Source organism: Pocillopora verrucosa, chromosome 3 (assembly GCF_036669915.1).
Source record: "Pocillopora verrucosa isolate sample1 chromosome 3, ASM3666991v2, whole genome shotgun sequence".
NCBI lineage: Eukaryota > Metazoa > Cnidaria > Anthozoa > Scleractinia > Pocilloporidae > Pocillopora > Pocillopora verrucosa.
In genome coordinates, this window is record NC_089314.1 from 10,378,942 (window position 1) to 10,391,344 (window position 12,403).

At 36.0% G+C, this 12,403-nt stretch overlaps 2 protein-coding genes across 3 annotated transcripts; one reads left to right on the plus strand and one right to left on the minus strand.

Moving 5' to 3' along the window:
- The first annotated feature begins 7 nt into the window (after positions 1 to 7).
- Positions 8 to 4,680, plus strand: LOC131776994 (progestin and adipoQ receptor family member 3-like). Of its 2 annotated transcripts, none has more exons than XM_059093214.2 (6): positions 8 to 491; positions 1,372 to 1,534; positions 2,051 to 2,203; positions 2,967 to 3,164; positions 3,517 to 3,607; positions 4,408 to 4,667. In XM_059093214.2, the coding sequence occupies exons 1-6, from the start codon at positions 298 to 300 to the stop codon at positions 4,581 to 4,583; spliced, it is 975 nt and encodes a 324-aa protein (XP_058949197.2). In that variant the 5' UTR covers positions 8 to 297; the 3' UTR covers positions 4,584 to 4,667. The 2 variants fall into 2 exon arrangements, with proteins under 2 accessions (XP_058949197.2, XP_066020039.1); XM_066163942.1 differs by having other exon boundaries at positions 402 to 604; positions 4,408 to 4,680.
- On the minus strand, positions 4,575 to 12,377 carry LOC131776993 (flap endonuclease GEN homolog 1). Its single transcript, XM_059093212.2, has 13 exons — positions 11,928 to 12,377; positions 10,880 to 10,969; positions 10,437 to 10,523; positions 10,048 to 10,096; positions 9,311 to 9,446; positions 8,855 to 8,923; positions 8,479 to 8,515; positions 7,961 to 8,044; positions 7,518 to 7,568; positions 7,308 to 7,384; positions 7,034 to 7,145; positions 6,285 to 6,360; positions 4,575 to 6,111 (listed from the first exon to the last, which is right to left on the minus strand). The coding sequence occupies exons 1-13, from the start codon at positions 12,303 to 12,305 to the stop codon at positions 4,694 to 4,696; spliced, it is 2,664 nt and encodes an 887-aa protein (XP_058949195.2). The 5' UTR covers positions 12,306 to 12,377; the 3' UTR covers positions 4,575 to 4,693.
- Positions 12,378 to 12,403: the final 26 nt, after the last annotated feature.

The window sequence follows — 12,403 nt, forward strand, 5'->3', positions numbered from 1 at the left end:
AAAGGGATTAGGGGACCTTAGAACGCCCGGCAATTATTGATATCATTATTTCCGCTTACTTTGAAGAATAAATCTGTAGGGAATTCTGCTGGAACTCCTCCTCCAATCCTGGTCACGTCAACAGAAAATACAACTAAAAGCATGTGAATGCAAGGACAAGAAAACGCAGCAGAGGGAATACTCTCCAGAATCGAAACCTGCTAGTATTAAACCAAGGACTCTGCCATTCGCCTTGATTTTGGTTGTCCGCTGTAGTAACACACTACTAATGAAGATCGGACATCGAGAACATTAAAGATGGCTGATCTCCCGAGCATTCAAATGGACTTAAACGAGAGAGGGTTCGAGAGAGATTTGAAATGTACTTTTCTTCTGGATTCGAAGGTTGTGAAATTGTATGACTACCACGATGTCCCGTACTTCCTAAGAGGAAATCCGTACGTAACGTCTGGTTACCGGGCTTTCTTATCTTTCAAAATGTGCATCAAAAGGTTTGTAGAAGGGGCAGTAGTCTTTCTCCCTTGGGTGTGGCTTTGCTTTTGTTACGGGTTGCATTGGGGTTACTTTTGACAGCATGCATACGGGGACAAGTCTTTCATGGGAGGTAAGCAGAATATTCAGAAAGAAAGGTTACAAATAAATAATATGTTGATTACTTCTCTTAACCCCAATTATCATAGCCTTAGAACTCCAGAAAGTTTCTACTTCTTCGATTAATTATTAACCCTCAACAGAAAAAGGTGGTGTCATTAGAATTGATTACATTGAGGCAATATTTTTACCTTTTTTGGGGGGCTCGTGGTTAGCATGGCAATATTTTCGCCCTTTTTGAGTGGCTTTATGGTAAGTATGCTTAATGTTGCATTTTAAGGTCAAGGGAACTGCCCTGTTTAGCGTCATTGTGTTGCGCTAATGGTTTCTTAATCCAGGCGGAGTATGAATGAGCACCACCAAACTTTCTTGGAAACTTCAGCTGATAAAATTAGGGGATGAACTACATAGCTGATTAACTCACTTTCTGCAAATGAGTAGCCTGGAGAAGCAGTTTCAAAAATTATACTCCTCGTAATTTCATACATATCAAGGTGGGATTAGGTCCAACACCACTTCTTAGTTTAACCCCTAAAAGTGATAAGCATCTAATTTCTCCCAACAGCTTCACCCTAAATCAAACATAAAGGTTTTGAGAACAAAGGAAATGACCACAAACTCAAGAAGCTCTTGATTGTTAGACAAATTCTCTTTGTAAGAACTATAGGAAATGATATAGAACAGCATAGAGAACTTGCATACTGATGTTCAGGTGAAAAGAGTAAACATTCTTTATTTGTAAAATTACTCTGACCTTTGAAATTTCTCTTCACTTTGCAGTCTCTTTGTACTGTCCAATGAGTCCATCAACATCTGGTCTCACTTACTTGGATTCTTGTACTTCTTTTACCTTCTCCTTGTTGATAACTTAGCCAAGATTCCAGAACACAATGGAACTTTTTCTGATCATGTGGTGCTCACATGTTTACTTATTGGCTACATGGTAAGAAAGACACCTTGAAAGTGGATGAAATAAAAAAATTCAAACAATTTTGCATTGTTCCAGAATCCTTCATCCTACTAGATAAAGCAAACAGTAATGGTTTGTTTTGTTTCAAGACAGTACTATTGAATTTAACTTTTGACAAGCACCATGTTATTACTGTTAATATAAACTTATGCCCAAACTCACTTTGCCCATGGAATCTTGAAGGCTGTTTAAAATAAGCAATTATTGTGTGCTTGGTTGCCAAGCCTTTGAATAGGAGTGAGGCTAAGGGTGACCTTGTGATGATACAAACCTTGCTGCTTTTCAAATATAAATTACTTTGTCATCATGTTAACTAGACACTGGTCTCTATCACAACAAGGTTACCTTCAGCCTCACTCCAAATCAAAGGCTTGGCAACTAACTACACAACTGTAAAATGGCCAATTACAGAACAAAGCAGGCTTCCAACTTGTGCTCACCAAATGCTCATCCTTACTCCTGAACAGTGGCATGTTTCCTCTTTTCCAGATTTGCATGTTCTTTTCTGCCTTCTATCATTTATTTTGCTGTCACTCTGAAAGAGTTTTTCACCTTTGGTTGTCACTTGACCTGGCTGGCGTCTCACTTGGTGTGTGTGCTTGTTATGTGCCTGCGGTTTACTACGCATTTTATTGTCATGTGGTAAGGGATATACAGTGTATCTTGGAATATATATTTATTCAGATAAATGTTAGTGGGAATCTATATTCAATTTTTTTAATCCTTTAACTCCCACAAGTGACCAAGACAGAGTTTCTCCTTATATTTCTGATACAACATGGAGCAGACAAGTAATGAGAAAAAAGAAAATCAAAATAATGGATTATTAGTTAATCCAATACCAATTTCTCCAAACTCACATTACATCAGAGAGACAGCAAGGAGAATTACTAATAAGACTTTGGGAGTGAAAGGGTAAATATTTAGGTTATGAACACTAGATTTCTATTGCTTGGTATATGATAAAGGGTAGCACTCTAGAATTGTGAGTCATAGGTGTGAGATTCTCCAGCATTCACAAGTGATCGACAGCTTTAATGGGCAGGCATGTGACATGCATAGCATATGTGAGATATAAAGACTCTGATCATGACTTCCACTCAGGTTGTTGGAACTTCGGCCATTGTAACTGTCAACAGTCCCTATTGGGACAGCCCTCACCAGCATGATCAGAGTACATAATCAACGGTAAAATTTACCTTATATAATTTTTAGGCCATGAGGATGATCTATTATCACATCAGTATATAATCACTGGTGGTTCAAATACCTTGCTATAACATAGTGTGAGGGAAATTTCTTCACACTTTGTTATAGCAAGGTATTTGAATTTCGAAAAACTTTTTTTTTTTTTTTTAGTCTAGAAATCTAAAATAATACTTTTTACTTTGAATTGATCTTCTAGACTTGGCAAAGCATTTACCTGGGTGGTGTGATTCTTCTGACTTTTGTTTCATTGGCATTTCAATTTCATCATTCTTTCTTGACATCACATTGGGCAAGTAGACGTCTTTTACTGTTCTGTAGCCTGGTGGCATATGGTGTGGTCCCAGCAATCCACTGGGTACTGCTGCTTGGAGGATGGAATGACTTCTCTGTGAGGGTAGGTACACAAAAGTTAGTTTAAGGGGGATAGGTCTCGCTACCCAGATGTTTTACCTTGGAGAAGATTATCATTGATGATAACCAAAACAGTGTACAAGATACTTTGATTTTTTAGGTGCAATTTGTTTGCAAATTCTCATGCTTTGAAGCTCACCTTTGGAAATCCATTCTAATGAGAGATCCACTTTAAGAATCAGCAAATTGAAATGCAGGGTAAAGGTGATTTATTTTTAAAATGAAAGTCTCTAAATCATTCTTCTCAACAGTATTCTAAAAGTATTATTAAATTAAAAGTATTATAAATTTACTTTTATTACCTGAAATCTAACACATTTTAATTGTTCTTTTAGCTCTTCATTCCAAAAGTGGTTGTCATGTATTTGCTGGGAATTCTTGCTTTAGGATTTTATGCACTTAAAATACCAGAAAGATATTTCCCAGGTAAAGTAAACAACGTGATTGTACTTTAATTTAAAATTAAATACATGAAACTTGTGTTCAAAATGATAATTACATTAAAATTGCTAGCTAGAATTGCTATTTTTCACTAAATTGTGACTGATATCCACCAATTTCTTTAACTGAGGTGAATAATTGTGGTTGGTGTCAACTGCACAAGCTCATTTAATCCTGAGTGCACCCCAAAAAATACTGTTTTCACTCTTTCCACCCCAACATCAATATGGGTATTCTCCATACTGTTCTCTATTAAATTTACTAAGGTGTTAACAAGGGGAATTTGTTTAACAATCATGACTCATACAAGCTTTTCTTTAGTCGCTGATCATTTCCTTTATTCTCATAATCTTAACATATGATTTAGGGGTTACATTGTTGGGAGAAATTAGATGCTAGTCACTCTTAGGGGTCAAAGGGTTTATTAAGTTTTCTTGCCATACAGTGCTCATTTCATTTCCCATTGCCTTTCCTGCGGTGAAAGTGGCTCTGTCAGTTGGGGAAAAACTTGAAAAAAAAATTGAATGAGAGCCCAAGTTCAAGAAAAGCTTGGATTCATGTGTCCTTTTCTACCTGTTTTCCTTAGCAGAATGTTCCTGATACAATATACAAGCTAAAGTTAATTAGGGTAATTAATTAACAATAACTTTGAGGCAAAGTCTTAATCATCTGAAACTCCAAAACAAAGGTTGGGTTGGGCAATGAGAAACAGAACATTCTATGGGAGAGGCCTAAGGTATGTAGTACTTATGGTGACCCATAACTTTTTTCTTCTCCTTTTGCAGGTAAACTAAACTATGTTGGATCAAGCCATCAATGGTGGCACCTATTTATTGTTGTAGCTTTTTACTGGTGGCACAGATCAAATCTCATCTACATGAAGTACAGATTGGAATATCAGTGTTTAACAAACAGTGAACTTTCAACTTCGGACTTTTCATTTGAACTTGACTTACTATAACAGATTACTGAAAATAGTATATTTTAAAGTTATCAATAGTAAAAAATAAACTTGATATATTTTCCGAATCATTACTAGCATTTCTCTGTGTTTGAGACTCCCTTTTTGGTTCATTTATCATCTGAAACAGATGAAATGGAATGAAGACTAGCAAGTCTTTGTTTGCCTCTCAGCTGCTTTGCCAGTCGTTTTGACAGAGGAGCAGGCATAAAATCATCAAATGGTGAATCAACATTTTCTTTCCCACACTTATCTCCTTGAACTTCTTCATATCTACCAGCTGAGTAAACATCAGAGAAACCATTTGATTTCACAGCTGTTTTGGATTTACAATTTGAACTCTGAGGTGCACTGATTAGGCCATTATTTTGTGGCTTAAGAACTTGCCCTTTGGATTCTAGTAGTTCCTTCTTGCTTTTCTTTGTGTCATTTACATACTTCACGTCATCTTTACTTAAGAAAGCCCTTGAATGATCCCTCAAAAACTCTTGCAAACTATCTGGCACACACTCATTTGTCCTAAAACTATATTCCTCAGGGAAATTGTGCTGATGAGTTTGGCCTAAAAAGTCTGAATTTGCATAATGGCCTGGTCCCAGTAAGCTTTTCATCTCTGAGGACTCAGTGACAAAACCAGGAATTTCATTTCTTGACTTGATCTTACTTACACTTCCTTTCAATGTCTTTTCCATGAATTTTGAAGAGACCTGCCTTGACAAAAATGATTCGCTATCATCATCCTCATCACTGGACCCAAAAATTTCAATAACATCGGCCTCACTTAAGACTGTCATTTGCTTTGATTTTTTTATATTATTTACTAACATAAATTTCTTTCCATGTTCATTTATATTTCTGGACTTAAAGTCATTTTGAGTTGTACTTTCTGAAATGGATTTAACCTCCTCCACTGTCCTTGCTTCATGTCTTTTCCTTGGATATTCATTTGTTTTAGCATTGGAAATTTTCTTATCAGTCATGTCATGATTCTCAATGGAAACATCAACTTGAAGATGACACTGGGTTGCTTGAACATCTCTTAACATCAAAGATTTTGATATCCCCCCATAACTGCCATCAACTCCACACCCATATTCAGAATCAAGATTATCTGGAGCTAATTCCCTCTGTAAAGAATTGGGATCCCCAGGTATATTCACATTGCACTCTTTTATGTCATCATCCTCATCATCATCATCATCATTGTCATCATTGTCATCACTGTCATCATGATATCCATCATCATCACTATCAGGATGACCACTATTGACAAGTGAGAGTTTCATCCTTGGTGGATGTAGTGAGTAACCATTGAATGTTGGAAGTACAGAGTCAATAACATCTTGCAGGGAATCGTTAGTTGAGACATCGCCAAATAAACTGCTAGAACAACTTTCATTTTTTGGCTCAGAACTTTGCAATTGTCGAGAATGACCCACACTTATATCTTCGAGCTGCCTTGATAGAAACTCCACTTCATTTTCAAGATATTCTGAAGAGGACACAGATGTAGTGGCTTTCTTCTTTTCTGAAATAACAAATAAATACCAGCACATACATTAAATACATTGAAAGGTAGAAGCTTAGTTAATTCAACAACCTAAGTAACAACTCATTATGTCACTCATTATGATCACAGTTTCCCTCGGAAGATTGAAAGACGGGTCAGGATCAGCAAGGAGGAATATCCTATCAGCTTACTTGTTTTTTTGGACAGTTTCATTGCTTCATTCTTGTGGAATTCTTCAACAACCTCAGGATATGCTTGAGTAAAAAGCTGAAAAAAGTCAAGGTTAAGAATATTTGGTATCTCAAATCAAAAGCCTCATATTGATTATACCATACAATAGTACCGATAATTGCTGCAAGAAAATACTCAATTACTAATGAAAAAATAGTTCATGACTGCATTTCGTCTCACTGAAGAGACTCATCAGATTCAAAACTCATGACCATGCAGTTTAGAATCCCCCTACAATAAAAGGCTAGACTGCAAGCAGCTTAACCCAATGGCACAAAAAATTCTGAAAAGATTCTGGTGAGTCTCTTAGTCACAATAAAATGCCATGTACAGTGAACATCATACAACCTAGAATAGAGGTTTTCTTAAATTCCTACAGGTCATTTGATTTAATCATGCACCTACTCATCATCTATAGTTACATAACAGGTTCAAAGAAATTATTGCAAGAAAGTGAAGTGCTGCCAAGAGTTTGATGTAGGAAAAGATTGGTGCAAGAAATGAGGAGATGAATGTAGGAGCCTATGAAACCCTTTCATTATTTTCCTTATATAATAATCTTAAGCCTTGATAATGTGTTTAAATTAAATTCGTAACTAAATGATTTTCCTCTTCTTGTTTTTCATCACTTTCATTCATCAATCTCTACTAAATTACATTTGGTAGAGCAATTTTTTTCCAAAAAATTTGTTTCAAATCCTGGTAATACCTCTCTGCTCTCAATGGTCACAAAAGAAACTGGACATGTTTCTCCAAGTTTAAGGTTTTTCCATTCAACTTCATAACATTCAATCCTCTGTTGGACACGAGATTTTACAATCCTAAATACAAGATAAAACACCATATTGGTACCCTGATCTTAATTCAATGATAGGCTTGTATTGATCAAAATAATTGAGAATTACTCATTAGGAATGGTATGTTCTATGCAGATCAATATAGAATAAAGTTTAACATTCCAGCCACTCTAAAGTTAGTTTTACCTTTCTGGTTGAACGAGTATCATTGTGTGATTCTCTAGTGATGATGTCATTTGCCAATAGGTGATCAATAGAAGAACCTAGAATTTAAGAAATCTCTTTGAACTAAGCTTTCATTGACAAGCATTCTTCATGCATACAGTAACTTTCTTTATCATCCTCAGTATGAAATAAGCATGAATAAGTATTCTATGATATAAAATTCAATATAACCTTTTCTGTGATATATTCCTCAGGCCACTCCAAGTGCTTGAGGCAGAATTCCTAAAAGAGTAGACAATTCCCTAACTTTTAGTGCTCACAAACTGGAATATATATTTGCCCATATGTACAAATTATGTGAAAATAGATAAAAATATATTTCATGAACAGGTTAAGAAAAGGAAATCAAGATAACCTGGGAGGGAATTTGCCTTTTTACAATAAAGAAAGGCACAACAAATAATGCAAACAAAGTTTAATGAATTTAAAATTTGAAGTACTGAACACAGTAAATAAAAAAATGAGGCATTAGTATGGCATAAAGGAGTATTAGTTAAATGAATGCTAAACTTTATCTCCTTGAGGTTTTCCTCAAAATATGATTCATACAATTGTAGTATACTGTTAAGCTACACTATACATGTATGACTAAGTTCACTACAGGTTACAGTCACCTGCAAGCCTCTTAGATCTGGATTGAAGATCTTTAAGGAAACTTGCTGAGGGACAACTTTTGGTGACAGAAATTCCTGAATAACCTGATGATGAGAAACCAAAAACAGTCTGAAACAGAGACATTCAACAAGAGACTTACCATTTTATGATCCTATGCAAGAGAATACATTACTTGACATTTTGCTCTGAATCTTTGCAATCAATAAAACAATTACTAAGCTTCTATATGACCCTTTACACCCTAACATCAGTATGCATATTCTCCATACTGTCCAATATACTTTTCCTAGGGTAATGACAAGGAGAATTTGTGCAACAATCAACAGTTGGCGATCATTTCCTTTATTCTCATGACCTTAATTTGTGATTCAAAGGTGATGTTGTAAGGAGAAATTAGATATAGGTCACTCTCAGGGATCCAAGGGTTAATTACCTCCACTACTTTTTGGTTGGGTCACTAAATAAACGTTTTAAATATTGTACAGAACATGTCTCTTACTAATTTATGTTCACTTACCTCTGGATGTGGGAAGTTCTTGTCTTTTAGAGCTTTGCTATAAACAAGTTAAATTACTGGTGGTTAAAAAATGGATGTTGGGAAAAAAAGCTCTAAGGCATTTATTCAATAAAAATAATATCCCTTTTAGGCTGTTGTCACAGTTTCATGCTTGTATCTAGGGTTTTATTTAAAGACAGCTCATATATTTTGTCAAGCAAAATTTGTTCATTGAAAAAATATTTGCTGAATTCAAATAAAAAACTATACACTGGTCATCTAGTCCACCTACAGTATCCATTGAAGACTATAATAACATGGTACTCCACTCGAGATTGGTTAGTTACAGGGTTTGGCAACTGTTTTAAGAATTTTGTCACTTTATCAAAAGATTTACCATTTCACAAGCTTCTCCACACTTGAAAGAATTTCATCATGGTCCGAAACCTTTGTCCATTCATAGAACCTTAAAGAAATCAATCCAGAATTAATGCAAGTACAAAACAAATGAAAACAGCCTAACAGCTGTATCATCTGTAAACTATTGTTAAGAATGTCATGACTGTATCAGTGTCACCTTGTAAGAGCACAAATTGCTATTAATATCAGAGGTGCGAAATCATGATGAATGATGAAATAATGAAATGTTCACAATTTTTTTTTTTAGGACTTGTTATGGTTTTCCATAGAATTTTGAGCCAAATATCAATTAAACCTGTGTGCCTTTAAAGGCAAGTCATGCTCTTATCAGCTACTCAATCAAGAGAGGTCAATAAATGAAGCATACTGTAACTGGCATTGATTGCAATTAATTAAAAGTAGATAATATTGAATTTTAAGTAATTATTTTAACCTGTCAAGTAGGTTTTTGTGATTGACACTCTTAATTAGCTTCATGGCAATTTCCTTTCCTACTCCTGATACGCCTTGTGGAAGGTAATCACATCCTAGAAGTATGCCAAGTGCAACCAGCTTCTGTCTGTTGAGATCTAAAATAAAGCATGAAAAAGCTACATATAACAGTTTTAATTTAACCATCTGTTGAAGATTGGAGTGGGATGGCACAGAGGTGAAAGCGCTGACCTCCCACCCCTGTGGCCAGGGTAAAATTTTAGGTTGAGTTTATTGATGGTTCTCTTTCTTGCTCGGAGGGATTTTCTCCAAATCCTCTTGTTTCCTCCCTTCGCTGAAAATAACACTTGAAATTCCAATTTGATCTGGAAACAGTGGACAAGCAAAGCCACCTCATAGTATGTTTGCCACTAAATTCCCCTAATTTTCACTATTGTTACCCCTGTTGGCAAGCCCAGGGCCCAGGTGATTTGTCAAGCAGGTGTTGAACTAGAGTTTCGATAAAATGAAGAATGTATACTAAGGAGAATCACATACATTAGTATTCAAAATAAGGTTATGGAGAGGAATCTAAGACAAAAATAGTGGGTTCTAGGATATGATTTCTCCAGTGAACAGAGCTAGTGAGGAATGCAAGAATTTTCACTCAGAGCAAGAGTTCCCAAAGAGAAAAATGAAGAAAGAACAATGGTGGACTTCTTTGGAAAACATGATGAGGGCAGTCATGGTGTGACATACCAAGCTTGGCTTCAATCTCTTCCATTTTGTAACATTCTACTGATCCACCCTGAAAATTTAAACAAAAAAGAAGCTTAAACACCTTAAAACTAGATCTTTTTTTAATGTTTATGAAGGTTTTGCCCCATTATATTGCAAGTTCATTCCCTTCCACTTATGCAAGTTCACCTCCAGAAGCGAAGCCAGTTTGCTCCTACTTTTACCAGTTCACCCCAAATTTTCAAATTGTTTTCTTACAGCAGAACACATCCATTTCTCTTGGTTTTGTTATGCCTGTATAGCTTTTTCCCTGGAATACAATAACATTCTGTGATTCTGTTGCTCACAGTTTACTTAGTTACACAGTAAGATGATTGAACTACATGGACCACAGTCTGAAGATGCCTCACCTTTCCACTGATACAAAGATCTCTATACACTGTTCTAGCTCCATACAAAAATGCATCTCCATCATTGGTTATACACCCATCCACAATCTGTAGGTAATTGATTTATTTACTGTTAAGTATAACTTTTATTTGCTATACCAAAAGTTATTAAAAATCAGACTCTCAATATCAAATTTATCAAAAATTAATTATACTCAGGCAATATAAGATCACAAATAGGCAATATTTAAGCCACCATAAAGAGTTTCAAAGTTGATGATTCAAGCATAAGCCCTTCACCATTCATTCTGACAAATTCTCCTTGTAAGTAAAATGAAAAGAGGACAGTATTGAGAATATGCATACTGAAGTTAGGGTATAAAGGGTGAAATATCACTTATCATTATAACCGTGATGAACAAACACACCTTTCAAAACAAGAAGTAAAATATCTCTAAACCTACCTGATGGAGATCAAGCCATGCACAAAGTGCTTCAGCTTCACCCTCGCTCTCAAGACATGGCACCCCTAGTAGGTTCAACAACTTCCGGCACTGTGTTAAAAAAAGATTTTTCTAATTTACTAACAAATGCTAAGCAGCAAGGAAGAGAGTTAACCCTTTAACTCCCATGAGTGACCAAGACAGAACTTTTCCTTACAATGTTGATACAATATCAACCAGATAAAAAAAGATCAATTTGGGGATAACAAGTTGATCCAATACTAAATTCTCAGAACTAACATCATATGAATTGTATGGCTGACAGTAAGGAGAATTACAAATTTGATCTGGGAGTTGAAGGGTTAATTGGACTGAATGTATTACAAAAAAAGAAAACAAGGTTTATTGCCAGTACATTGACATTTGCGACCTGCCAGCTCTCAAGTATTAAATTTACAAAAACCTCATAAATGTCTTCAGAGTTATCTCATGAATCCTAAGTTATTTCTTACACCTGACTTGTGCATTTGGAAAATTAATAGGCACACTTCTTCATAAAAAAGGGGGGGGGGGAGGGAAGGGGTTATTGGAATAGAGGATAAAGTGTTTTCAAATTTCGTGACCAGTGAAGATACCAAATTAAAGGTCCCAATGAACTACGAAATTTTTGCTATTTGCAATGCGTGAACTTAGATGCAAATATCTGATTTTTCACAATGCACTATATCTACTTCATGTCTGTGAAACATTAGCAAGACTTCCCCTTTACCCCCCTCTTCAAACCAGTTTTTACACTTAAAAGAAAAAGTGTGTAAGTAATACCTCTCTTTAGCAACATAGACTTTTAGAAATTGTTGGTCAGTGTTCTGAGAAACACACCTAAATAACCCTTAGACAAACTACACACCTTAAAAAATTGACCCTCAATACCCAAAAACCGTTAGCCAGGCCTGATCCCATGTAATATAAAAATCACGCCAGTTCTGCGTTCTAGCATAAGAAACATTCAGGCATAATACAGAAAGAGATCTGGTAAAAAAATGAAAACGTAAAAGAAAGATGATCTTACCTCTCTGACCCAAATCGCAAACTGCGATCGACCGACACGAGCCCCCGAGCCAGCGCTAGCTTTAGCAGGTTTCTTGACTTTGCAGAACTGCCCGCCATCTCTCGCTTGAACTCGCTTGGCGATTGCATCCCATTTCAGTTCAGGTGGTTTTCCATCAACAACAAACACCAACTTGACTCCAAGTCGAGTCAAGTGAAGCAATCGGAAGAAAAGATTTCGCAAGTGCGGTTTATTTACGTTGTTTTTCAAACCTTTTGCACATTGAGCCTCGCAAATCCACCCACTTAAGTCCACACAGAGCGTCTTGTTGCGGAGGGCAGAGAGGTTTTCCGTTCTCTTGGCTGGTTCTAAAATAAACCAGAGATTATTGACACCCATCAAAGAACATCTCTCCGGGTCCTAAGCCATGAACGGGTACGGATACTGTATTTAACTTTAATCTCCCGCCATTTTTTCGATTGTCACTTAGAACCCAC

What these genes read in the sequence shown, in the direction of transcription:
- LOC131776994 (XM_059093214.2), top strand. Translation starts at nt 298, where the DNA reads ATGGCTGATCTCCCGAGCATTCAAATGGACTTAAACGAGAGAGGGTTC. An exon ending in GTTTACTTATTGGCTACATG is followed by an intron (nt 1,535 to 2,050) that starts GTAAGAAAGACA and finishes CCTCTTTTCCAG; the next exon opens with ATTTGCATGTTCTTTTCTGC. An exon ending in ACGCATTTTATTGTCATGTG is followed by an intron (nt 2,204 to 2,966) that starts GTAAGGGATATA and finishes TTGATCTTCTAG; the next exon opens with ACTTGGCAAAGCATTTACCT.
- LOC131776993 (XM_059093212.2), bottom strand. Translation starts at nt 12,305, where the DNA reads ATGGGTGTCAATAATCTCTGGTTTATTTTAGAACCAGCCAAGAGAACG. An exon ending in ATCTTTGTATCAGTGGAAAG is followed by an intron (nt 10,097 to 10,436) that starts GTGAGGCATCTT and finishes TTAAATTTTCAG; the next exon opens with GGTGGATCAGTAGAATGTTA. An exon ending in ATACTCGTTCAACCAGAAAG is followed by an intron (nt 7,146 to 7,307) that starts GTAAAACTAACT and finishes TCTTGTATTTAG; the next exon opens with GATTGTAAAATCTCGTGTCC.